The sequence below is a fragment of the Littorina saxatilis genome, linkage group LG5 (genome assembly GCF_037325665.1).
Source record: "Littorina saxatilis isolate snail1 linkage group LG5, US_GU_Lsax_2.0, whole genome shotgun sequence".
Taxonomy (NCBI): Eukaryota; Metazoa; Mollusca; class Gastropoda; order Littorinimorpha; family Littorinidae; genus Littorina; species Littorina saxatilis.
In genome coordinates, this window is record NC_090249.1 from 40,803,901 (window position 1) to 40,831,558 (window position 27,658).

A 27,658-nucleotide genomic window follows, 5' to 3' on the forward strand; every position below is an offset into this window, starting at 1 on the left:
AAAAAAATCAAGCTGTCTGTTATATAGTGGGGCAAAAGCGTGGCTTTTCTAACGGTATAGCATATTCTAAGATAAACAACCAAAAACTAAAACTGCAGGCAAAGACTGCACATGTCAATTGCCCTCAACTCACCAAATTCACTGGAACCCCAAGATGTGGATCCTGTGGACTTCTGCAGGCTGGCAGCCATTGCCGCCAAAGTACTTTGCTCTAAGTTCTCTTTGCCTGATTCGGCCAGCATGGCTGCAGCACCTGCCTGTCGACTAAACTCCGCCTGCGCCTTCCGACCTTCTAGCCAAGCCAGAGTTGAACACAGCAAGCAAAAAGTTTTGCCTGTACCTGTAGGGCTCTCAAGAACACCATTTTCCTCCTGCAACATCGCAAAGCAATTTCATCTTTGACAGAGTGCAGTAGTCAGTTTAGCTATTCTGAGTACACAAAAAAGAACTTCATTGTGCAATAAGTTATCATGAAGAACTTGAGTTGCAAAACATTCAGTTATTGTTTACGGCACGAGAAGAAAATGGCATACTTCAATAGTTGGTTGGCAATATTCTAAATTGTAATTAGTATATGATGTCCTTTTGCAGTTTACTTTCAATGCTCACTGAATTATTAACACCTGGTGATTACTGAAAAATGAATAAAAACATTAAAAGCAGTAAACCTCCAAAAGAATATTATTTCACTTTTGAAGTGTTATTCAAGGATTAGTGCTAGTAAAGCCACTTTGACCAAAGGGACCGCAAACATACATGCAAAATAAATGTTCTATTTGACTGGAGTGGAAAACATGCATAATTTATGTTACACAACTGCTAGAAAGTAAAAAAGGACAATTCAAAAAAAAACCCATGTATTTCTGACACAAACAGACACAGGATAGCTGCGCCACACACTTTTTCAGAAAAAAAAAGAGTAATACCCAAAAGTTGCTGGATAAATTAGTGAATGTTTTTAATCTAAGCTGATTTAATCAGTTTTTTGTCTCACCTGCTGCAGGCACTGCAAAACCTTTTCCATATACGTGACCTGACAGGGGTACGGATTAAAGGGGAAGTTAATCCTCACCCCTTTCACATCCAGCAGTGCCATGGCTTGTCAACGTTCTCTTCCTGTACAAAATGAACTACAGGTGTCAGTGTGTGTTATTTCACATCTGGCTTACAAGTTACCTATACTACTGTAATAGTAATACATTAATGAACTATGGTACATTTATTCCTAACCAGCTGACAACTGACTAACAGTGCTTAGAGATAGAATTCGTTTTTGTGCTTTCAAGATTATTGATAATGATATGCCACACACACAAAAACATTCTACTTAGTTTATCTTTGAAGAAAATGATTGGCATCAAAATGACCTTTAATGTTATTTGAATAAAGATATTTTTCAACTGAGATTTTTTTTATATAACAACTGTGTGAATGGTGCTATACTGAATGAAAGAGTGTGACATGAAGTTCTTGTACATCATTGCAAAGAGTGTGAATGACGTTTTAGTTTAGATGTCAAGCGCTTAGAGCAAGCCTTTTTAACGAAAGTTTTTGATTTAGCGCTATATAAATGTTCTTATTATTATTATTATTATATTACGCCTATTGATCTCAATATAAATTTATTTTGAAATCAGTGGTTACTGCTCAGCCATTCTGTGGCGTAAAGGATTTTTTGCCCCTGTCCCACGTGATACAAATTGAATTAATATGAGTTAAAAGTAAGGTTTTTTTCTCGACTAATCTTTTCCCTTATTATTTGAGAGGTTTTTAATTGTATAGAAAACTGGATAAATTTTCTGTGTACACAGAAGTGATACTGATATCTGGCTTAATTTACAGCAGGCTCTATTTTTCCCAAATGCATTCATGTGAAATGCCCCAGAAAAAAAAAAGATGGTTGAAACCAAAAACAAGATGCCAGCAAATGATAAGAGTTAAAGAAATGTGTTGTTTGTGATAGAGAGAGTAATTAAGGATCAGTTGTACTTGTAGTAAAAATGTTATAGTAGTTTTGGGACTGGTGTTATCGTCTAGGCCCATAAGGTGTCCCATTCTGTGGTTGCATACCATTGGAGTTTTTTGTCTTTTTCGTCAAATCTTTGCAATAATTTTGTGAACTTTATTCAAATAACAAAAGGTCATTTTAATCAGCCCCAGCATCTGGTTTGCTTTACCAGTTCTTTTTTCAATGTGCGAGTCAAACGTTAACAGCGTACCAAGTCTTTTTCCTCGGTACAGATTGAATGTGGCGATGGTCTCCTGTATTTAAAAAAAACACCAACAAATTGTAACAGAGAAAAAGTCGATTTTCTGGTGCTTGGTCTGTGTTGGGAGTGTGCATTAATTACTGAACTACGGATTCTCAAAAACAAAATACTAGTGTCCTATACCTGAAATATGAAAACTCAAAATGAATCTAGACAGGACTCAGGACTGAGGACTGGCAAAAAAATGTAGTTTAACCCTTTTGCCGCCTGTAGGATGTCAACCGACGTCCTCCACGTAACTTTCTTTAACGACGAACAAGTAACAAGTAAACAACAGAAGAAAAACAACAACAAAAATGTGTGTGTGTGGTGTACATATTTATACATCAAGGGCACTCTGTTAGTTGTTAATTCAGGTAATGATTTGTATACAATGTACACATATTTCCCGGATGAGAACAGGTCCGAAGGAGGAGTCGCCCTACTGCAGCTCAACTAACTTTTGCAATGGAACCAAAGGCTGAAAATGTGTGACTCTAGTATGGCCTTGTTACAGCATGGAACCGAAATATCGTTGTGGCGTAACCCTAGAATAGCCGAGCTGGATTACGCTGTTAAAAAGGCATAACCGTGGCCACTGCGATAAATTCAACTTTGCCTTGTGTAGCCTGTTGGACTAGGTCTTTTAATGCGCTATTTGACAGCCTGGTAACATTGTCCTGAGTCTACAAATGAACAGGAATTAGGGCTTTTTGTTGTGTGATCTTGTCATACTGTTTTTCCGATGAGACCGTGTAGCCCAAAGCCTTCGAAGACAAATCAGCTCCGACAACGATCGTCACCCTTTCGGACTTCCCGCCATCTTGACTAGTCGCGCACAAACACTTCCGGTCAGTCCTGCAAAATACTTTTTTGATAAAAATAATATTCAAAAGCAAGGTGTAGTAGTGAGAAATTTGAAGTTTTAAATGCAAAATTGAGATTGAAAATCAATGCAAAAAAATTTCATTTTATTTTCAAATTTACTAAATAAATAAATTGTCAGCCAATCAGATGTAAGAAACGATAACGTTTCACTCGATGCGCGCGTATTTCGGCCGTGAGTTTACTGCTAAAAAGGATGATAGAGCGTTTATTGTGCTGACGACAGCAGTTGAAAAGCGAACAGCATCTTCAAGGTAAAACTGTCCTTCGTGCATGCATTTGTCATTCTCTGTGGTTGTTCAGGTATTATGCATTGAAGGTTTTCATTGACAGCCAGTGAATGTAAATGATGTGATTGTCATGCAACAAAAGAGGGCAGGAGATGAGATTGAGATGGAGCAACTCCCAACAAAACCGTGGAGATCCCGTCGTTTGACTTTTTGATTCAAATCAAGAGATTAAAAGTTTTCATGGATAATTGTCGGGGTAATGTTGAACTTTAGAGTTGTATATTCAGAACGCACAATCCAGTGGCATTGCTTTCTTTTGTATACAAGTCCCTTTAATCAATTCAAAGCAAAGAATATTTATTCTGAAATTAATTGACGGATTGCGCTCAAAGGTGAAAAATCTTACAAGTTCCTATTATACTTTATTGGTAATAGCTCTGTCAACGCTTATTTTTAACCGCTTGCTTCCCTTTGAGCCTGTCCATAACTGGGCGAAGTCGACTACGCGTAGTATACTTCGTGAAACTGGCCGCACAAAGCTTTAATATTAGCACTGAGTTTCCGGTAAAAGAAACTTTGCGAAGTCGTTCTGGCTCAATAGACCTTTTCGGTATCTGAGCAGCTCTTGCGAGACACGCTCTTTGTTATGTTTTGAACATTGCGAGAACTTCGAACCTTGGCTTGTGCAGCTCGCACGAGATCGCTGTACCGCATGCTTTACTATGCTCTGAAGTTTGCGAGAGATTACGAGAGCTTGGAATACCGATAGGGTCTATAGAGGACTGGCTCTATATCTAACAACCGTCCATAGAACGTCGTCCTAAACTAAATCTACAAAATCTTGAAAACCGTTTGGAATTCTGGGTAGGGAAATCCTTTTTTTGAAAGGACGTCGGCCCCTTTCGGGGATTGGTCAAATAATTTCGGAAAACTGGAGTAGCAACATAATGTTCGGTCACACTTGAAATTAATGCTATTTAAAGGCACAGTAATTAAGCCTCCCGTAAACCATCACAGAGCTCCCCGAGCGTCTTCATACAGTACAAGCATACTTCCATTTGAACGCTCACCGAACGGGAACATCCTGGCTGCTTTCTGTCGAGCGTGAGAAATTTTCAAAGAATTTATTTTTGTGGACTTGGTCCTCTACAACAATGGCGCCTCGTTTTGGTGCTGGACGGCTGTTATGAATATTCAATACCGGAAATCACGCCCGGACAGTAAGCCTCCCGTAAACCATCACAGATACTGTCAGTACAAACACCCTTCCATTTGAACGCTCACCAAACGGGAATATCCTAGGTGCCCTACGTAAAGAGCGAGCAATTTTTAAAGAATTAATTTTGCAGATTGTCTCGAACACTTTTTGGACCCATCCTGAACTCGGGTCAAAAATGAGTTACTTCCCTTCGGGTCTCATTCTATCGATGTAAACTGGCGATAGCCGTGGATCGATGATTGTCAGAATGTTTTTGGACCGTGGTGCGTTTTTGCGCTGGACCTAACTTTTAAAATCAAAATAATAAATTGACAGCTTATGTTACACAAACATTCTTTAATCATAAAAGAATTCTTTTTTCATCAAGACCAGTACAATTCGAAGTTGTGAAAGTTTGAAAAAAGAAAAGCCCGGAAGCAGGGTCACGCAATGGTCGTAGCAGACGACGGTTTATGCATAATTTATATCGCCGTTCCTCTCAACAGTCAAAAGCCATCGCTAGAGTTCTTGTGAACCACAGCCGTTTGTTTCGGGCATAAAAACGTGCTATTGTAGATAAGCTCACATCGAGTCGCATTCAAATGACTAACTGACGACTACATTGTGAAAAAGGGAAACTGGATCACACGGGTTCACAATGGCTCAGGGGTAAGATAAACCCCGCAAAAATAAATTCTTTTAAAATTGTTCGCTCTTTACGGAGGGCACCTAGGATGTTCTCAATCGGTGAGTGTTTAAATGAAAGGGTGTTTGTACTGTGTGTAAAAGCCTGACCGTATCTGTGATGGTTTACGGGAGGCTTACTGTGCCTTTAAGTTTGGTTTCCAAACTAATTCGAACTGAACGGGAGCATAATAAAAGATGTTTGTGGCTTGTTGACAGACCAGCTTTTTTGTTGGTCAGAGGGGACCTTATCTTTTGTTTCAACTTTATCGACCAAGGCCGAAGGCTGCCGTTGATAAATATACAATAACAATAACAGCACTTTATTGTCCATTAAAATATTACATAAAAATGGAAATTTTTCTTCGGCACACCCTGTCTGCCTGTAAACGATTATAACAACAATTGTATAGGACGACACACATAAAACATAAAAGGGATACAATCAAATATGATATTGCACTATGTAAATTTACCCTCTCATATCACAGGAGTTGGGTTTCACAGCCGAGTAATCACATTACAAATATTTCCCACACACCTTCACATGTACAAATTGTTTGTTTTTTCCCAGCCGACCAGCCTCTACGTGATGCGAGAAGAATTTAAAATGGTGACTGCAGAAGGCAGGAATGACTTTTTAAACTGGTTTTTGCGTGCCAAAGGGACCTTATAACGTTTACCTGAAGGGAGAATTTCGAAACAGGGGTTGAGAGGATGGATCGGATCACGGACAATTTTGAGAGCTTTCCGCTTAATGGCAGCTTCGTAGAGACTGGTCAGCTGTCGTTGGGGTTGCCCAACAAGCTTGCTAGCCATCGCAACAATGCGGTGGAGTTTAGCTTTGTTTTTAACATTTGTGGTACCATACTATGTCACAATGTTAAAAGTCAGTATGCTTTCAATCAAACTGCGATACACAAGTTCCATAACACTTTCATTGACATTAAAATATTTAAGCTTCCTGAGAAGAAAAAGTCGCTGCTGAGCTTTCTTATAAGGCCAAAAAAAAAAATAAGTGTGGTTACGGTAACATAGCCAAAAAAAATAGGGTAGGTAGGTAGGCAATCACTTTTTTTTTTTTTTAACTTTTCTTCTAATGTGTACAAATTAAACCTACTTGACAGGGAAATAAGTGTGCGACTTTCGCTTTCATTGCGTTTTTTGCACTCGTTTTTTTGTGTGTTTTTTGACAAATGTAATAAAAAGTTATAGGATCGGCCCCTAAAAATAGGGTAGGTCGGGTTACCGTAACCACACCTATTTTTTTTTTAGGCCTAAACAGCATGAACATGATCACTAAAAGTCAGCTTATTGTCAATTGAAACCCCAAGATATTTGAAGGTTTCCACAAGTTCAACTTCCTTGTCGCTTATTCTCACTTTTTGGGGACCACAATTATCACTCTTTCCTCCAAAAATCATTTCTTTTGTTTTGCCTACATTCAACTGCAAGAAACTGGACTTGAACCATTCATTCAGAAGATCAACTTGGGTAAAATACTTTGACAAAGTTTCGTCGTCCTTCAGACGCCCAACGAGGGCCATGTCGTCTGCATATTTAATGAGGGCTAGAACTGGATCATTTAAGGTAGTTCACTGGACCCGTTAAATATAATTTGGTTTCTCCCAAAAGTTGGTTATTTTTTAAGTTCGATCTGTCTGCTATGCATTCAGCATAAAAAAAATATTGGGTAGTGGGTTCGTTTTGGAGCTATGAGTCTCGGAAGACAGTGCCCGTTTTAAATTTTGGACCGAAAAATCGAAAAATGGGTATGTTTTGAAAACGGCCAATTACACAAACATCTGCATACTAGGAATAGTCACTTAAAAAATATCACCCAAAGCAGCAATGGGCAGGTAACGAAGTGCACTGGTAAACGAAAATGTTGCGCATACTCAAACTTTGTGACGTCACGTCTTTTGCCAGAGTTTATTTTAAATTTGTTCCTCATGTTGAGGTATTTTATTGCTGGTAGCCTGGAAATAAATTACGATTTGATGAGATGGGTTGTAAACGCAAGAGCGATCAAAACGGCATTAAAAAAAACAAAAAAACCGACAGGTTGGTGGTGTTTTTAGGGGGGGTTCACTCCCTTGATTAACCCCACCCTTTGCACTATTACTGTCCAGTGTGCCTCAGAAAAATATGTGTCACGATAATGTAAAGGGCTGTTGTCCGATCATTTGTCTCAGATATATGAGCCAACTAAATTATGTTTTTAAAAACCACTGTTACATATGACCTCTGTTGAAAGTCAAAGGTCACCGCAACTTTGAAAGGCCACAAGTCCGATTCAAATGTAATAAAAACGCCAATCAAAAGGTGGAGGTCACTTGTTTGATACAAGTGTATTAAATAATAAAAATTAATAATCAAGGCTTGGTTTATAATTTTGCTTTTTAGTGCGTACTGTTATTTGTTACTGTTTGAAGGCTGGGACTTTTTGAGGGTGGAATTAAAGCAATTTTTCGCCTTATGGGCCCCTTATGCCTCGAAGGACTTCAATTATTGTATTATCTGCTGCCAGCGTACAGTAGAAAGAGGGCTGCATACACAAGACACTTGTTCTTAATACTACTGGCTGTTATTCTAGTTCAAACACCGGTTTTAACATGTGGTATTCTGATGCAATCACGCTGTGAGCATCACGGGTTGGGAGACACTCTCTTACCTGCTACCGGAGCTTCAATGTTAGCTTTGGTGATTATTACGATGTCACTGGCAAAGAGAACGGCTTTGTACCGATTTCATTAGATGCCCACGTGTTTTTGACCTCGTGGTTGGGAGGCGTGTCGCATTGTTTTTATTTCTGGCGGTGTCGTCATTTTCTGACGTCATTCACTTACGCTGCCTGAAAAATGTGACGTTTGTTCTATTTACGTCATTCGAATGTTCGACGTGTTCTTCTTCTTCTGCGTTCCCTGTTCGATGTGTTCGAATTCCCAGCCTGCCAGGAAAAAATGGCGACACAACTCAGTCAGTGGCTTCCCTTTGTGTATGAAGAGTAATGTCCCTGTCTCCATTTGACCTGCCTTAAAAGCATGTTGTTTGTGTAAATGGAAAAAAGGACAGGAGAGAGAACACAACCTTGTGGGGCCCCGGTGTTTAATATGTAACAAAAGGCGATATGCTCCCCGAGGACCAACAAAAAAAATGCTGGTCTGACAACAAGCCACCAAACATCGTTTTTGTCATCATTTTGGAAGTGCAACTGTATACACAATAACCCAGACGGACAACAATTTTTAGAATGCAATATTCCGGGCCGCAAAACGCGTCACACTAGCTCGAGATGACACGTCATACTTGTCTGTGACGTCAAACGACAAACTACTGTTTTTCTTTACATGCACAAGTTATCTTTCAGTTTCACCAGGGGGGTTAAATTCATATTTACAAGGCCAAAATGCTTATGCCAAAGGTTTTGAGTGATGCATTGATTGAAGATCAAATTAATCAAAGGGCTACATAATTGCCAGGTTTTATTTACTAGTACTTATTAGTGCACCTTGCACCATTGGCGCATAACATTTCAAAATGTCCCATTGGAATTCCCTTCAGTGCGTCAAAGGGCGCATGGAAATTACGTGCCACTGCACCAACCCATGCACACTTTTCACGGGACTACAGTGTTTGGAATGACCTAAGCAAAAACCTGCGCCAAGCCGAGCAACTTGCGAGTTTGTGAAACATGCTGTGATTGGCTTTTAAAATGTTATTCATTACTGATTAGTATTCAACCAATCCTGCGTACTATCCGTGCTTGCGCATTTACCTCCGTGGAAACTGTCAACAAAAGCGATATCGATTGTAACACAGACCCACCCATTTAAACTAGACAGCGTTCAAGCTCCACACTTTTACATGGTTTGATAACCTTCAGACACAATCAAGGATGGTTACTCTCAATCAAATTTGAAGGTTACACTTTACAGTGGGTTCTGGTTCATGTTGATAAATGTTATTGCCTTGCCTGAGCCATCAGCAGAGACTTTGTAAATGAGCAGTGAGTTTTTAGGCTGGCTGGCCTGTCTATTGATGAAATTCAGCGTTGAGGATTTCTGGAATGTTAGGCCCCCCCAAAAAATAAGTGTGGTTACGGTAACATAGCCCCAAAAAACAGGGTAGAAAGGTAGGCAATCACTTTTTTTGTTTAACTTTTTTTTCTAATGTGTACAAATTAAACCTACTTGACAGGGAAATAAGTGTGCGACTCAAGCGCTTTCGCTTTCATTGCGTTTTCTGCACTCGTTTTCTTGGTTTTTTGTGTGTTTTTTTTTACAAATGTAATAAAAAGTTATAGGGTCGGCCCCTAAAAATGGGTAGGTCGGGTTACCGTAACCACACCTATTTTTTTTTTAGGCCTTATTGAATCACGAGCTTTGTTTGAAACTTTGCACACTTCTTTGGTTTAGTTTTCTCCAGATGTGCACATCTAGTTGACCTTTGTCCAATTTTAAGGTCATAGTGGAATCGTGTGCTGGTCCGAAAAAGGAAAATTATGAATTTCTTCAACGTTTTTGAAGCTGGAGCTTCAAAACTTATGACCCAAGTCTGATTGACCCTCATCACAAGTGAATGAAATACTACAAGTTCCCATCCCTGTTCATTGGCTCTATCAACGCCCATTTTTAACCGCTTGCTTCCCTTTATATAAATTATAATAAACCGTCCGTAGATTGTCGTTCTCCCGAACTAACTCGTTAGTATGTCATCGAGAATAGAGGTTTTTGAGTATTTTTCATGCAATGACGTCGGCGCTTTTAGGCGATTGGTCAATGCATTTCGTATCAATAATGTCGGTCACGTTTGAAATTATCACTACTTCGTATTGCTTTCCAAACTTATACGAAGTGACCAGTGACCGGGAGCATAGGGTCAGTTATGAACTGAATTAGCCCCGAACAGTGAGATATATAGAGAACAGTACACAAATACAAACGGAGAGACTCGAAAACTCAAGTCAGTCGTCGCCACGCTCGAGAACTCAAGTGTAAAATTTGAAGTTAAAATCTCCCTCGCCTCCAGTGCCACAGAGAAGCTCAGTTGGTAACGCGCTCTATCATGCGCTCGTCCTTACTTTTGTGGTCCCGGGTTCGATTTGCTTCGATGGCAATTGTTTTTTGTTTGTTTTTTTCTTAACTTGTAATTCTTGTATTTTATTCATTTGCTTCATTCCAAACGTTTTGGATTATGAAATGAATCGAAATAATAAAAAAAGTAGCATAATTATTGAGTACTTCCAGAATTATCCATTCATATTTATTTTATTTTGTTTAGTAACCGTGTGACATCGGCTTTGGTGAAAATTGATTGCCCTATAGGCAACACCGCGACTACATGTAATGCTAATATCAAGAAAACGTACAAAACACAAATACGAATGGGGAAAACGACGAGTCAACAAATGTTTGATTCGAAAACTCGGGCACGTGGCAGTTATGTTGGCAGTTCAAGTCTTAGTTTTCACGCCTCGATTGTGTAAGCCTTGTGGAGGGGTGGTTAGACGTTTGCCTCCAAAGTCGGTGGTCTCGAGTTCGAGTCCCCTAAAGACTTGTAAATCATGATTTTTAAACTTTTTTTCCTTCTTTTCTGATCTCTTGTATGTTATTCTTTTTTTATATATCCCAAAGGTTTTGAGTCGTGTATTGAAAATCGAATATAGTGCGTGAGTGCCTTTGAACAGCTTTCCCACAATCCCGTATTCTATTTTTAGTATGGGATATCCCCAAGGAAAGGTCAAAGAGCATATGTATCATCGCATGTCGACTGCTGGTAATAGTAGTAAAGTGCTTCTAGTATAATAGGCTTCTGCCCTAATCTAATTTCAAAGTCACAGACAGACACAGTGGGGTCAATATTGAGTCACAATGTAAACAAAAAAAGATTCATTTTGTGTGCATTATTCTGGAGGATTGATGACCTCCAGACAACCCAAGCCTGGTTGATTCCTGGGAAATTTCAAAGTTGCAGCAGGCCTCAGGGTCACATTGTTAGTCAACGACTAGAAACATGATCATTTTTATTCAACAGTATTGAGGCTGCATCTTTGAAAGTTTGTGACTAAATATTGCATATTCCCAATCCCATGGTGTGATGGCCTTGAAACATTAACCCAAGTCTGGTTGGCCTTTAAGTTTTAAGGTCACAGTGGGGTCAAGTTTGCAACAACAAATTGAGAGAAAAAAAATCATTTTTGCCTCACATGCGAAGCAAAAGTGAGTCTATGTACTCACCCGAGTCGTCCGTCCGTCCGTCCCCCTCTGTCCATCCGGAAAACTTTAACGGTGGATATTTCTTGGACACTATTCAGTCTATCAGTACCAAATTTGGCAAGATGGTGTATGATGACAAGGCCCCAAAAAACATACATAGCATCTTGACCTTGCGTCAAGGTCGCAGGGGCCATAAATGTTGTCTAAAAAACAGCTATTTTTCACATTTTTCACATTTTCTCTGAAGTTTTTGAGATTCGATACCTCACCTATATATGATATATAGGGCAAAGTAAGCCCCATCTTTTGATACCAGTTTGGTTTACCTTGCTTCAAGGTCAAGGTCACAGGAGCTCTTCAAAGTTGGATTGTATACATATTTTGAAGTGACCTTGACCCTGAACTATGGAAGATAACTGTTTCAAACTTAAAAATTATGTGGGGCACATGTTATGCTTTCATCATGAGACACATTTGGTCACATATGGTCAAGGTCACTTTGACCCTTATGAAATGTGACCAAAATAAGGTAGTGAACCACTAAAAGTGACCATATCTCATGGTAGAAAGAGCCAATAAGCACCATTGTACTTCCTATGTCTTGAATTAACAGCTTTGTGTTGCATGACCTTGGATGACCTTGGGTCAAGGTCACATGTATTTTGGTAAGAAAAATGTGTAAAGCAGTTCTTAGTGTATGATGTCATTGCTAGGTTTAGTTATTTGACCTTGACCCTGAAGGTCAAGGTCATGTAAAGGTCAAGGTCAAGCATGTGAGTCGTATGGGCTTTGCCCTTCTTGTTCTGATACGTTTTTGAAACTTGATCTTTGCACATTTTAGCTGTTGGTGTTACTTTCAGTTTATTTGCTGTCCATTGCTTTCCCTGTAACATTTTAGCTGTTGGTGTTACTTTCAGTTAATTTGCTGTCCATTGCTTTCCCTGTAACATTTTAGCTGTTGGTGTTACTTTCAGTTTATTTGCTGTCCATTGCTTTCCCTGTAACATTTTAGCTGTTGGTGTTACTTTCAGTTTATTTGCTGTCCATTGCATTCCCTGTAAGTTGTAACTGTAGAATAAAGGCACAGCTTGCACTTACTATGTCTCTTCACAGATGTTGGTTGCATGTTTACTTTATTCATTTACCCATCATACTACAAGGTTCAAATAATGTAGACAGGGTCAGCACTGGTATAGCTGGGGGAAAAAGTCAGGCACAGAGTGTGAATGCCCTGATGAATGCATTGGAAATCCTCCTGGTGCCAGCCAGTCGGGCTCTATTGATTTTTGCTTCCTGAAGCCAGCAGCACAGTGTAAACCCTATGAAAAAAACTGAGGGTAGTCTCCATAAGCGGAAGACTGAAAGAATGCATGCAGCTATTACTGAAGCTAACTGCCATTTGTCTGTAACTTGACCATGGACAGTGTTGCTTTGATGTCAAGCGCTTGGCATACAATATTCAAGCATCTTTGCTTGATTCTTTTTAGATAACTAATTGTGTGCTGCTGTAAGATTATTTAAAAGATACAGTGTCTTCAACATTTTTCCGCTTTTATGCATAATTTTGGTTCACACTTCCAGGCATGTGATGTATGCTAAGTTGTGTTTTAATAACTGCAAAATGACATTTCCAAAAATCATAAAACTGTATTGATCTCCAAGTTTCTCCAGTCTGCAGTCCTTTTTGAAAGTAAACATTCCTCAAAAGCATTCAGCTAATTAGAATCAAAACTGCAATTCTAAACGTGCACATTTTGAGTTGAGGGATGGTCATCTGAACAGTCCTTTCTGTTGGGTTTCTCCAAGGTACTACTAGTGGCCCCACAGCATCGATTGATCTTTGCCAGGTACAGTCGTACTCCTCTGACAGTTCTGACAACTCCAATCAATTATGCATGAACTGATTAGGACATGCATACATATGTTTGGACTTCTGGTAAACCATTCAAAGACAGCATGATGTGTTTACTTGCTCATACAGTGGTGTCTTTTCCTCCCTTGGGTTTGAAATTACATAACTTTATGATTGGAAATTACTTAAATAGTAAAGTTCTGAACATTAAGAATGAAATACTGGTGTGGGATGTATTTCATGTTTGCCCTTAAAAGAAAATAATTCTCTTCAAAATGTCAAAAAGACATAGTTTTCACCCAAAAAATTGCTAAACAGCTTTATAGCCTTTACAGTTGTGTTTTTCAATCAGAAATAGTTATGGGGAGCCTTATTCACTATTCAGTTATTGTATGTTCATGAGTTGGGCTCGGGAGAATGACAGTGATTCATATCTGGTAAATGTCCATGAAGGGACTTTCACTGAGGAAATTAAACAAAGCCAAGTTTTATTTTAAAGGAAAATTTATTAGAAGTTTTTATATCTTCTTAATCATTTAGATAATGTTGCAGTGTTGTGAAAGTCCTTTAAAGTATAGTGTCCTTTGTCTAAACATGAAGGGAGACTGGGTCAAATCCAGATAGTTTTAAGGTGTGCATAGTGCATAGGCGAGAGAGAGCTGCTAGTGTTTGTTTGTTTTATATTTACTGTAGAAATGGCATAAAAAGGGTTGATAAAAAATGAAATGGAGAAAAGTCTTAGAAAAGTAAACCAGCCACTGCACTGATGTTAGCTAGTATCCAGAGTGGTTGCAGGAAAATTCCAGGAGTGTCCATGACACAGTTCTGGCACTAGCAAGCCACTGCCGCTGGGTATTGATCTGCTTCTCTGTCCCAGCCCACTGACTCATTAGCATCATTCACTTCCCCCCCTGAAACCCCCAGCACAGCCTCCCTTCACAGTTCACTGTTTTTAAAAATCAATAAACCTATTCAAAATATCTTGGAGTGGATAAATCCTTTTACCTTTACTCTAAATCAGAGACTCGGGCGGCTGAGTGTAAAAAGATTGTGTCAATACTTTTTCTGTGCTGACGTGAACTGGCATTGGTAATGAATTATCATAAGTGCGTTCTGCGTTCTGGCTGTGAGTCAGACGTGACTGTGTTGTGCGACCCAACGTGCGGTCATCTCAGGTCTTTCCCGCTTCTCCTTTCTCTTGCTCATGGTCGAACTCGACTACAGGTCTAAATGAGAAGGTAAGCTGCAACAGCCATGCTTTGTTTTCCTGTTGCAGCATTGATATTCTTATGGCTTCTTTTGCAGGAACTCAGAAGATGCATAATTTTGAAGTGGGAGACGAAAGCGCTCTTCATAATTTAGTCTAGACATTTTTCAGATCCATCCTTCAGTGTGTTTAAGATTTTACTTGAACCAAAGGGAGAATACGGAGGAAAAGTGTAAAGCTTTGCTTGGTCATGTTGACGTGAGAAAAGTCTCGGTGAGCTAAAAGTGTTTTTCAATTTTGTGTATTTTCAGGAAAATTTCCCTGATTTTCCAGTAGTTGGTGGAACCGTGTCAAGAACCAGAGAGACAATGTCGACAGGTAGGAAACACACATTTTATAAAAATTATACTCATTGAGTTACAGTTAGAAATGTATTTTATGTTACTCTATAATTCCAGATGATCAGATTATTTCAGACACTTGCTACCTTGATTTGTGTCTAAATTTTGGGATGGGCAGGGTCTTTTGGTTTTACATTACCAGAGACCCGGCTTAGATATTGGATCCTTAGTATCATTAAAAGAAAATGGCTGATACTGTGATAGTATGGTGAAAAATTAAAGGTAAGTATACAAAACTATAATTTATGTCACAGTAACTTATTGTTGTACCATACATTTCAACAGAAGCTTTATGGTCATGCTCAGAATCCTCACAAATCCATAGTCCAAGGAAGGTTAAAATCCTAGCTTAATATGTTAATGGAATAACTGATAAAGCCAAAAGTGTGCAAAAAATGTCCAGCACAAACACTGACCCCTATGTGCCTTAGCAGAAAAATACATGGGAGTTTCACTTTTTGCGAAATCATTTGAGGGAAAAACAGAAGGAATAATAATGTGCAGAGGAGGTATTGATCTACTGGTAACTGTAGCTCAGACACTGCCGGGTCTCTTATCTTGGCACTGTCACACAGGACATGACTCATGCTGCTCCTGCCTGCTTGTACAGTCTTACTCCTAGTCACTCCGGCAGTCCTAATCAATCGCACACGGACAAAATGTTGTATATTTGATCGATATCACTTTATCTTATCATACATATTTATTGACATTAATTGACAATCTGCCAGCCAATATTTTGGTAAAGGGGAAATGGAGGTGAGAAATTTGCCTACATCATGGTAAAAATTAAAGCCTAACAGTGTAACAGATCTTTGAGTTATCAGAGTACATGTGTAATGTTTTGGGGCATAATAATGCATACTTCTACTTCTGTTAAAAGCAAAACCTTTTTCTCTTACAATGCTGCTTGGATAGTCTGCAGTTGGTTCACATTTTTGTGTATGCGTGAAAACAATTCACAAAAACCTCGCAAAGTCCACCCCAACCAGAGCAAATATGATGCTATGGTGGTGTGGAAGGGAAAAGGTATACATCAATAAATATTTGTTGTGCCTTTTTCCAGTGTCATTGTGTCCTTTTGTTGCTTTACCTTCAATCCACTGACGGTGACAGTGTCCAGTCCATTGCCTGATTGTCGTTTATCTCCTTCAATGTACATGTATTTATTTTATGTGGTAATGTGATACAGTACAAAAGTGATTTTGTGGCTGAGTTGTTTTCCTTGTTCTTTATCAGTGATGATGTGTCTGTTTGAAGTCCACTTGGTAATTGTATGATTTCTTTTCTGTGTGAAACCTCTCTGGGCTTTTATTTGACAGTGTAGCTCAATTTTTCTTGCTTTTTTTTTTTTTTTTTTTACCTTTTGGGGCTCAGATTTTTCAACAGTTTGCTTAATGCATCCTCAGAGAAGTCAAGAGAAGGCTTTTGCATGATCAACATCCACAGAATTTGATAAAACTAAAACAAATACTCATGAAACTGTCAGCACAGGAATCTTTTCCTAATTTTTTAATCTAATGCTTGATTTTGGGGTTGCCATTTCTTTCTGCTTCATCCAGCCTGTTCAGGTTTAAAAAATGCACATTATGCTTGACAATGTTTGAATCATGAATGTTGACTGTGGGAAATCTCGGGGTTTTGGAATAAAAGTATTTTCTAGTCCCCTTCCCATGATTTAAAGATTTTTTTTGCTTACACATCACTTGACTTTTTTTCTATAAACATCTAAACCATTGCAGAAAAAAATATTGTTTTAGAGCTAAAAGTAAAAGGTCCTGAGATAGCCTTAAACTTTTGATTGCAAATATTTTGAAGTGTGCCTGTCAGCTGGCTTTTTGGAGCATATCAGGTGCCTGCAAAACAGTCATGCATGGTACAATAAATCAAATGTTTGCTCTTCAGTTAGATTTTTGTCCCACTTACAGAAGGTATTAGCAGGTTTGTTTTGCTGAAAGTAACCCACACCACAATTAAAAATGAAAGGGATTCCATGCACTTGTGTCTTCGGCCTTTTCATGTCTGAACTATTTTGTTTCTTATCAGCATGATAGTACCCTAGACATGTTTGGACTTAGAGGGGTAATCAAAATGGTCTTTTTGGCGTGTGTGTTTCATTTTTCTGTTATGGGTGATGAAGAATGATTTTATTCTTATTATTTCATAGCTTCCCTGCCTTGGGTGGATTTGAACTGTCTGTTGTGCAGCTGTAAAAGTCTCTTGGAATTAATGAGCCAGATTATCAATATTATCATTGCATTGCTTTTGAAGGATTTGTTTACCTAAACGTGCTATGCTAGTTTGAATTGTTGTAAAGGATAAAGGCACAAGGATTAGTAATAGAGGGCTAATGAAGTTAACAGAATGCATTATAAGTCATTAAAGTATAAATATTGGTGATAGTAATACATTCCAAAAGAAATTACAAATCTATTTTTGTTAATGATTTCTTTATTGTCAGGAAGGTGTGATATAATTGTGTTCTCTGGAGCACCGGTTAGTGTGACAAAGTTGTGTAATCAATAATAATGAATGGTGTTGATTATGCACAGCTGACAAGCCCATTAAGAAGTCTGGCAGCCTGGCTTTTGAGGTCATCCTGAAGCCAGCGTCCAACAACAGTCCCCTGCGCCCTGTGTCCCCGCCCAAGAGCAGCCGCATCTCTCTGTCAGAGGAGGACATCAAGCTCAAGCTGCAGAAGGCTGAGGAACGCAGACAGGTCAGTATGCATAATTTGTAAGGCCAGACTTTAGTGTACAGTACTGATGATAGTTTTTGTTTGATGCTTGTGACTATGCCTACTGCTCCAGGCATTCTATGATAATGTACCATCTCATGCAAATTACTCATTTGCTGCATGTGGCTTTGCTGGAAGGCAGAATTCTGGTTATGTGATAACTGTCTGAGCAGATGTTGTGCCGGAAGAAAATAAAGCACTGAACAAAGGAAAAATAATCATCATCCCATGGTTATAGTAGTGGCTCCCAACATGTTCAGCCAGAGTTTTTAAAGCCCACATGCACCCATGTACACCTCAGTATGGAGACAGGGGCAATTGAGGAGTGAATGAATGAACAGCTTGCAGGCATGGGAATTGTCTGCCGAAAGGCAAATTTCCGCCGATTATTTTTTTGTTCCGCCGAAAAAGCAAGAGTCCGCCGAAAAAATAAATGGGGGAGGCAAAAATGGTTCTAAAAACTGAATTTAATGGCAAACTTGGAGCTCAGATGACACCAAATTGCTCAATTTGGGTTCTTTGGAGAATTTTTTCCGGGGGAGCATGCCCCCGGACCAGGCTAGGCGCATCGCGCCGTCGACTTTGATATTACTTACACATTTTCAGCCTTTTTTCCTTTTTTCAATTCCCATGCCTGAGCTTGATAATGATATTCTAGGAACGGAGGTCGGGCATGATAATCTTCCTCCTTTTGGAGGAATTCCTCCTTTTGAATCCTCTGCATGGCTTCATTTTGGATATGAAAAATGTACATATTACATTGATTTTGAAGCTGTAAGCAACACTTCATGTGTAAAAACAATGTCTTTTCTTCTCTTACATCAGGGTTTAAGAAACAGTGATAAAAGCTTCAATATTGTGTCTAATTTTGGATTTGGCAAAACTTGTTTCCTCCTTTGTGACCATTTTCTATTCTCATGTTTAAGAGGTAGTCTCCGTGTGATCTAACCTGTACCTGCATTTTCTGTGTGAACACACACACAGTCCCTGGAGGCGCAACGCCTGGAGCAGCTGGCCAAGGAGCGGGAGAAGGCGCAGGAGGTGCTGGCCAAGGCCGCGCAGGAGAGTCTGCAGTTCTCCAAGGCCACACAGGAGAAGCTGCGTCGCTCCATGGAGGCCAACAAGGAGAACAGGGAGGCCCAGATCAAGGCCTTGCAGGAGAGGCTGCGCGAACATGTATGTCCTGGTTGTTTGTGTCAGCATAGCGTGGGATGTTGTAGTGTGTCATGTGTGTGTCACTGTGGTGGTGCTGTTTTTGTTGTTGTATTCCAGTCCATTGCTTTATATAGAGACACGTAGATTGGGAAAGGTGACATTTTGTCAGTGATTTTACTGTTAATCTAATCAGTATCTGTGGAGGGAGAGTGTTTCAGTAAGGCAGAACAATTCTGGTTGACACAGTTTAAATAAGTAAAGTAATCATTACAAGACTTCAAATTCTCTTGCTTTCTTTTGTAGAATTTAGCCTGGAAGGTGTAAAAAGCTGGGTAGATTCAGCTATCAAGTCTGTTTTTGATTACACGAACCTTTCTGATGGCCAGTTGTATGGATACACTAGAAAAAACAACGTGCAAACTTCCTTCAATGTGGCACAATGTCGCACACTTTCCTTCTTTGCCACTACTAAAGCAAACGTGTGCAAGATTGTATGTTACACGCTTTGGAGCATGTGCAAGAACGGATTCAAACTCGAAATCGTCCCTCCAAAAGCCCCAAAATGCACACACGACTTTTATTTCTCCTGCTGTTGTCGTGTCTTCTCTTTACAAATTCTTCAACGCTGAGAATACTGAAAACGGCATCCCAGACTACAGTACTGTTTCCATACGCGAGTTTAGCTTCCCTTGGAAAGTGGCTCGCTCAGAAGGACAGAGTTCTGAACATAGATGACAAAGACCCCGGAAAGAACAAACATTTCGCGGATGCAGACACAGAAAGACGTCATGAAGAATGGAATGCTTCAAAAGATACAGACTGTGACGATGACTGTGACGTCATTCACATATACCGAGACGTCATTCATAGTTGTTCGTTCACTTTCGTCAAAAAGTAGATCTCTCCACAATGGCTGCTCCTGTGTTTAGGTTTATCAAGCGTGAGTACGCAAAACGTGTTTGTTCTCTCCTCTGTTGAAGCTGTGAGACATAATCGCCATTACGAGCTAGTCGTGTGACAGAGAGTGTTCTTGCACACTCGACTGCTGCTGTTTCACTCCGGCTAAAGCCGTCGTGAAACATCTACAGTCTCGTGTGCAAGAAAACTCTCTGTCACACGACTAGCTCGTAATAGCGGGTAATGTCACACGCTTTCCTTCTTTGCCACTACTAAAGCAAACGTGTGCAAGATTGTATGTTACACGCTTTGGAGCATGTGCAAGAACGGATTCAAACTCGAAATCGTCCCTCCAAAAGCCCCAAAATGCACACACGACTTTTATTTCTCCTGCTGTTATCGTTTCCTCTCTTTACAAATTCTTCAACGCTGAGAATACTGAAAACGGCATCCCAGACGACAGAACTGTTTCCATACGCGAATTTAGCTGCCCTTGGAAAGTGGCTCGCTCACGAGGCTTGTTAGTCTGAATCTAGAAGGACAAAGTTATGAACATAGATGACAAAGATCCCGGAAAGAACAAACATTTCGCGGATGCAGACACAGAAAGACGTCATGAAGATTGTGATGCTTCAAAAGATACAGACTGTGACGATGACTGTGACGTCATTCCCATATACCGAGACGTCATTCATAGTTGTTCGGTCACTTTCGTCAAAAAGTAGATCTCTCCACAATGGCTGCTCCTGTGTTTAGGTTTAGGCCAAAAAAAAAATTGTCTGTTTCTGGTCACCCGACCGACCCTAAATTTCGGCGCCGACCCTAAACTTTTTTTTCCCAAACTCAAAATTTTTTGTTGTTGCTGTTGTGGTAAAGGACAGGGTGAGAAAATGAACAACAAAAACGTGTGAAAACGAAAGTCCGCTGACGATTTGTAAATGTGTTGAGTGTCTTGTCTCTATGTATAGTGAATCCAGTCTCTTTGCGCGATTTTTGAGTCACTTGAGAAAAAGTGACTCTATGTAATCGGTCAGTGTTAGTCTGTCCGGCCGGCCGGCCGTCCGTAGACACCACCTTAACGTTGGACTTTTCTCGGAAACTATCAAAGCGATCGGGCTCATATTTTGTTTAGTCGTGACCTCCAATGACCTCTACACTTTAACGATGGTTTCGTTGACCTTTGACCTTTTTCAAGGTCACAGGTCAGCGTCAAAGGAAAAATTAGACATTTTATATCTTTGACAAAGTTCATCGGATGTGATTGAAACTTTGTAGGATTATTCTTTACATCAAAGTATTTACATCTGTAGCCTTTTACGAACGTTATCAGAAAAACAAGGGAGATAACTAGCCTTTTCTGTTTGGCAACACACAACTTAACGTTGGGCTTTTCTCGGAAACTATAAAAGTGACCGGGCTCAAATTTTATGTGAACGTGACTCATTGTGTTGTGAATAGCAATTTCTTCCTGTCCATCTGATGCCTCATATAATATTCAGAACTGCGAAAGTGACTCGATCGAGCGTTTGCTCTTCTTGTTAAAGTTAGTTTTACATTTGGGGTAAAAAAAAAAATAAAAAAATAAAAATAAAAAAATCCCGACCTACCGACCCTATTTTTTTTAGCCATGTTACCAGAAACAGACAATTTATTTTTTTTGGCCTTATCAAGCCTGAGTACGCAAAAGTTCTCTCCTCTGTTGAAGCTGGGACTGGGTGGTCGAGTGGTAACGCACTTGCGCTCGGAAGCGAGAGGTTGCGTGTTCGACCCTGGGTCAGGCCGCAATTTTCTCCCCCCTTTCCTAACCTAGAATGGGTCCCACATGCACTGCTCAAGTAAAGTAAACTTAATTATTTCAAGCCTGGGAAATTTTAATTTAAAGCTGAAGTGGTAAAATGTAGAGGAAGGGGAAGAATCAAATTGTGATGAAGTCATTCTTCTGCATTGCTTCATACTTCATAGGTTTCCGAAAATGGATGAGGAAGGGTTGTGGTATGGGGGACACCTTTTTAGAATTAGCTGTTCACTTATTATTAATCCTGTTTGGTTTTAGTTTCAAATCTTCCTAGTTCACTCATGAAAGGACATATACATAAGCTTCTCTTTGTTTCCTTGATTTATGTTTCATCCGTACATGTACTGTATATAACCCTTGATTCTACTTTTGTGTTGTTTTTGTGACGTGCACATTTGTAGTTCTTTTGTTATGATTGTGTTTTTGGTATGTACTATTGTGTTTCTCTATCTCTCTGTCTCTTTGGCCACTGCCTGGATTGCAGTCCCTCAAAGTGCAGGAGACATGTAAGCAAAGCGACAAGATGGAAGCGGAATATCAGGAGAAAATCAACAGCAAAATCAGTCAGAAGTTTGAGGTTTACGAAGAAAACAGGCAGACAAAGTTACAGAGTATGCGGAAGCGACTAAGAGATCATGTAAGTTGCCCTGCTTTAGCCTGGCTGCTTGCTTCCTTTTTTGTTACGCTTGGCACTGTACGCTGGTTTGGTTTCGTTTTGTTTGGCTTTTCCTACGCAGGGCAGCTTTTTCATATTGATTCAGTTTTTGATCATTCAGAAGATGGTTACTGTAGAGAACCGCAGTTTCTGTTTTACGTTTCCAGCATCAAAGTTTTGTTTGCTGAGATATAAATCTTACTGCTTTTTGTGGTATAGGTTTGCTTTGATTTCAGGCACAAAAGTGTGATGTTTACATAAATTATTACCAAAAGTATTTTAGAGGTAAGTGTGTAACACATATATATATATGTTGGAGTAAAGTTTAATAAACCATTTCAGCACAGCTCAGAGAAGTGAGATTTCTTTCAAGTAAACAGCAACATTACACTTTTTTGTATTTTGACACATAGATGCTGTCATTTAAAACAGTTGCCATAATGCTTCACTTGTAACATAAATGCAGGTTTGTGAACTGTTGAATGGATCACACATAATATTTGGAAGTTGTCATACTCTTTACGGATTGTATGCACACATATGTATTTGCAAACCATGCGTGTTCTTGTTCAAAGTTCAGTCCACAGAGCTGCCAACTGTTATGCTTTTAGCGTAGCATGCTCTGCTGTTACATCAAGCTTAAAAGTGCTATGCTCAAACAAATAATCACAAGCATGCAGCAGTTTGCTCTTTCTTGTGAGTCCTGGTCTCATTTCTGATTCTCACTCCATGTAGCAGTCAGAATATGGGTCATAAAGCATTGTCCACACAGAAAAGTGGCACTGCAGACACTTTGTTGGCCATTATGTTTCTGCTTTTAAAGCAAACTTCTTCTTTTTTTAAAGTATATATCCTTGCGCGAAATAGCATAAATGCACATGTGCAAATGAATGTTAAACAATGCTACACTTAAACACTAATTTTTGCGCTAAAAATTACCCCCAAAAAACCATATTCAGGGTTCGTACAGGTCATGGAAAACCTGGAAAGTCATGGAATTTGATTTTTAATTTTCCAGGCCTGGAAAGTCATGGAATTTCAATTCAAGTCATGGAAAGTCATGGAATTTAACAAAAATAAGAAAGAAAGAAAAATTAACCTTTAGCACGCCAGCGGCGATTTTCGTTGCCCAGCCAATCTCCCCCCCCCCCCCCCCCCCCCTTTGCCAGCCAGCAGCGATTTGTGTCGCCAGCACACTGCGTAGAAACTGACTCAAATTCAGTGCAAAGCAAGCCAGTGCCAAAACTGGCAGTGACAAGATGTAGATCTAGTCATGGAAAATGTTATTGAGGCTCATGGAAAGTCATGGAATTTTGTTTCTAAAAACCAGTGGGGACCCTGCATATTGTTACACTTCAGGCATCGCAAGGGTTGTCAGGTCCGAGTCCATTTAATGTCCAGGTGTCAGAGTTGCTTCCCTTGCTCTACAGTTCTTATGCACAATCATGAGAGATGTGAATTGCTAGTATGATGTTGATCCCATTGTTGTTCAGAAAAGAAATATTGTATTACATGTATATGCTGTATGATTATATTTGTACTGTTTGTAGGTAAAGCTTAAAGGATACCTTCCCATGTAAAATGGTCATGTAGAAATCACCACAGATCTATCTAGTCAGATAATAATAATAATAATAATAGAACATATATATAGCGCTTCTCCACAGCTCAAAGCGCTTAACAATGGCTTGGGGAGGGGGGGGGGGGGGGGGATATTTATACAAATCAGTACATGTCGCATTAAAAACATGAAAGACTAAAGGCATCCTTTCACTAAGACATGTACCAAAGAAAGAAGGCCTGTTCAGTGCTGTGTCCGAGATGAAGAAAGTAAACAGACAGGCCTTGCTCACTGTTAACATCCCATTATCGCAAGCAGACTCACATTTATTCTTTGAAAAAAGTTATTGATGCATTCTCTGTATCAAGAGTTTATTCATTGACAGGCACTGTCTTTTAAATAAAATGTACTTCACGTATCATGCATCACATCAAATCAACTGTATGCAAGGTTTTTTCTGGGTAAGTTTATGTACTGGCAAAGTTGGTCACCCATCCATGGTTCTCCTGTTATCCAGTATTGTGGATGTGCACATTTGTATAAGTGCACACGTTCCTCGATTGCACTGTATTGAACTTTCCATGTCTGTATAAAAGCATGGCTGGTTAACATCTGGTGGGATCTCAGAATGTTTTAAAATGTATGTTAATGAATTTTCCATCACTAATTTTTGTGGCATGTTAGCAATATCAGCGGAATATTATCATCGTATGAGGTAAGAATAGATGACTGATGGCAACTGTATGTGTTCTTTGACAAAAATTATTACAGCCCAGAAAAAAATGGCAGCAGAGACACTGCCATGGTCACTGTGTGTGAATGTTGTCACAATTGCAGGAATACCAAGGCCAGGCTGTGTAGAACTTTCATGTTTTACGCAGAGAGAGTGAGTTCTTGTTGTTGATCACGCGTCTATATTGTCAGCCCAGACAGCGAGACAAATGATATCTAGGTCCTCATTTCCTCCGTACAGCTGGCAGCGGAGGGGGACTGCAGTAGGCCACACGGTTTTCCTTTGGCTTTCAAGAGCATGGGATTAACGGCTGTGTATGACGTTGCAGGCAAACCACATCCAGGAGGTGTGCCAGGCCAGTGAGAATATGGGCAAGGTGTGCGAGGAGAAGCTGGTCAGCAAGATGGAGAACGCCCTGCGCAACCGGGAGGAACAGCTCAAGGCTCTGCAGGAGAGACTGCTGGAACACGTGAGTTGTTGGCCTTGTCTTTTCATTTCTCTACAGTGGAATTAACTTGCATCAGTAAGGTGAAGGAGTCTTAAAAGGGGGGTTCTACTGTAATGGGACATGGTAAAGGTAAGTCGTATAAGCATTTGGGTTTTTTGTTTGATCACTTTTACTTGAATAGTGATGGTTCCCATTTTTTTTCTAAAGGTTAAGGTGGAGATTTTTCTGATCTCCCAGGTCAACTTATCAGGCATGGGAATTCCAAAATAGAAAAAACTCTGAAAATAGGCGGAGGTCCAGAGCCCCCGGAAAGAAAACGAATTTTAGACCAATATTTTGATAGTTCTCGTGTAAGCAAATGATGAATAGAGAGACAATAGTATACATATAATTTAATTTACCTTTTTTTTTTGCCGCGAACAATTTTATTTCCTTTTCACGGAAATCCGTGATTTCGCGGACAATTCCCATGCCTGACTTATGTTCAGACCTGCTAGTGCCTTATCCTCCTTCGTGTGTACACTAAAGCACAAGACAAAGTATGCACAAAAAAGATCCTGTAATCCATGTCAGTTACATGTGTTATAGAAACTACATGTGAAATGGCTGCCTAGTGTTAGTTGAAACAGCATTTTCTTTTTCTCTGGGATTACAAAAACAAAAAATATCTTTACATTTCAGATTGTAAATCGGTGACTGTGTAAATTTAAGCTTCCTTCTCTTTCAACAGGAACGTCGCATTGAGGAGGTGCAGAAGAAGAAAGGAATGAAACAAGAAGAGAACGAAATGGGAGATGCCTAAAAGTTGTCCACAACCATCACATGAAAGTCGATTTGACTGATAAGAAAGGAAGAAAGCAGCTGTCTCGTTGGCAGATGCTGCTTAATTGAACACTTTTACAACCAAGTTCAGATACAATCATTTTTACCAATTCATGATTGGAGATTCCAATCTGTGTTGACAAAGTCATCTGGAAACAAGTTCAACAACACTCTGTCCAGAATCTCATTGACTATCATTGTAATTACTACATGTGCTATGTTCTTTCTTTCTCTCTCTCTCCCTTGACTAATGGTATGGGAATCTGTCTTCTTGTCTCTCTTTCCTAGCTTCCTGGCGTCTCTCCGTGTTCTGCCTTGGCTTTTCTCGTACTGTATTTGGTCACTTTTTCCTCCTTCAGGATTGTTTTGATATTTGAATTTACACTGTTTTCAGTGTGATCAATTCACCCTTCATCTCCACTCATGATTTTTAGCTGCACATTATGCAATGATTTGAAAAGGTGTTCATTCATTTGAGCGTTGTGGTTTGTTCATGTGGCATTTCTGTGGAGACCTAACCACTCCGTCGTATTATAATTAACTTGCCATAGCCTGTGTTCAGTGCATGTATTTTTGATCACATTTTAGCACCAAATCTTGATTTCATCAGTTGTGCTGAAACATGTTCATTCAGTACTGATTGAGAACTGTCACGCATTCCAGATGATGTCAAAATAGATTTGATCAGTGGTGTTGATTGTATGCTATGCAGGGTTTGTTACGCGCTAGATATTAGGCTGGTGTGCACTGAAACTGTAGCTGCTCATTTAACCATTCATTCCGCATAGAGTGTAAGAATTGTGAGAAAGCAGTTCTGGGTAGCTAGAATGTTTGCTATAAACAATCAAAAGTGTCTCAGAAGAAGGCCTTTGTGCATGGTATTGATAGTCATGTTAATTTACAAAAGATGTCCCAGTAGAGGCCAGAGTTTCTTATCCACTTAAGTGTTGTAGTTTATTCAACCCCTTGAATGCTTAAAATAGATGTGTTGCATGCAGACTTTTTTTTTTTTTTTTTTTTTTACTACGCAAACCCCCAATAATGTGCTATTTTCTTTTTCGGGATGTACTTATTACCAGTCAGGTATTATGGTAGATTTCTGTTATTTTGAACACTGCCTCTATTTCTTCTTTCCCCTCGGCTTCTAACTTTAATGTTCGTGTTTGTACATGTCGCAGAAAGACTAAGAAATGTTATGCAGTACGCTTTACTCAACACTTGCTGTTGTTTGAAGATTCGTGATTGAAACTGAGTTGCCTTATCAAAGTGACAATTGTTTTGTTCTGTTCCCTTTTTCAGCCCATCAAATTAAAATGTTGAAAGTGAGAGTATAACAGCAAAGGAAAGAGCAACATTTTAATAGCATGTTTCTTCTTTTCCTCCAGATTGAGCATTTGATGTGATGTGCATTGTTTTGCCCTGGCTTTTGATATGACCAGTTTGCCATTTTTGATCAGTTTACTTTGTATTACTGTTTCGCTGATTGTAGCCCACCAGCTGTTCGGGGTTTTGTTTCAACTTTATGCTAAACTGCTTCAATAAAATAACAGGAAAAAAGTACAAGACGTTCATGGACAAGTTTATTTCTCATGTGCATGAACAAATGATCTTGCTGTCTCATTTTTCTATCATTCGTTTTCTCTTTCCACTGCCTGTGTGAGGAGGCTCTTTTCATCGTCATTGAAAATTCCGGAGAACAGAGAGTGTGCGAATGCGTTCCTTTGTGGAGTTAATGTTTGAAAGAATAATTGCATATTGAGTCTTTTGGGGTATTTAAATGCAATACATTTTAGAAGACACAGACACTTGGATCTGCTGTTGAGATAAAGATAGACAGAAGTTTAACGGCTTTCTCAATGATTAAAAATATATAATTATAATAAGTTTAGGCTCTGCTCATTTGCAAAACACCTGACGACTAACACAATGGC

The 27,658-nt window shown here is 39.4% G+C and overlaps 2 protein-coding genes across 6 annotated transcripts in view; one reads left to right on the forward strand and one right to left on the reverse strand.

Annotated features, from left to right (window-relative positions):
- Positions 1-3,083, reverse strand: part of LOC138967123 (regulator of telomere elongation helicase 1 homolog) — a 44,959-nt gene extending 41,876 nt beyond the window's left edge. The window contains exons 1-3 of the mRNA XM_070339606.1: positions 2,985-3,083; positions 995-1,116; positions 134-371 (exon numbers count right to left, since the gene is read on the reverse strand). Of these exons, the coding sequence (XP_070195707.1) occupies positions 134-371; positions 995-1,096 (340 nt within the window). The 5' untranslated portion in view covers positions 1,097-1,116; positions 2,985-3,083. The remainder of the gene's footprint in view (positions 1-133; positions 372-994; positions 1,117-2,984) is intronic.
- Positions 3,084-3,273: 190 nt separating this feature from the next.
- Positions 3,274-27,290, forward strand: LOC138967124 (stathmin-like). Of its 5 annotated transcripts, none has more exons than XM_070339608.1 (8): positions 3,274-3,388; positions 14,835-14,901; positions 15,843-15,953; positions 17,477-17,643; positions 18,646-18,837; positions 21,993-22,145; positions 24,786-24,926; positions 25,636-27,290. In XM_070339608.1, the coding sequence occupies exons 2-8, from the start codon at positions 14,892-14,894 to the stop codon at positions 25,705-25,707; spliced, it is 846 nt and encodes a 281-aa protein (XP_070195709.1). In that variant the 5' UTR covers positions 3,274-3,388; positions 14,835-14,891; the 3' UTR covers positions 25,708-27,290. The 5 variants fall into 5 exon arrangements, with proteins under 5 accessions (XP_070195709.1, XP_070195710.1, XP_070195708.1 ...); XM_070339607.1 differs by lacking the exon at positions 3,274-3,388 and adding an exon at positions 14,409-14,554; XM_070339609.1 differs by lacking the exon at positions 15,843-15,953.
- The last annotated feature ends 368 nt before the right edge of the window (positions 27,291-27,658 follow it).

Excerpts from the sequence above, each read along its gene's own strand:
- LOC138967124 (XM_070339608.1), top strand. Across the intron at positions 17,644-18,645 it reads AGGCTGAGGAACGCAGACAG|TCCCTGGAGGCGCAACGCCT; the intron begins GTCAGTATGCAT and ends ACACACACACAG. Across the intron at positions 18,838-21,992 it reads AGGAGAGGCTGCGCGAACAT|TCCCTCAAAGTGCAGGAGAC; the intron begins GTATGTCCTGGT and ends CCTGGATTGCAG.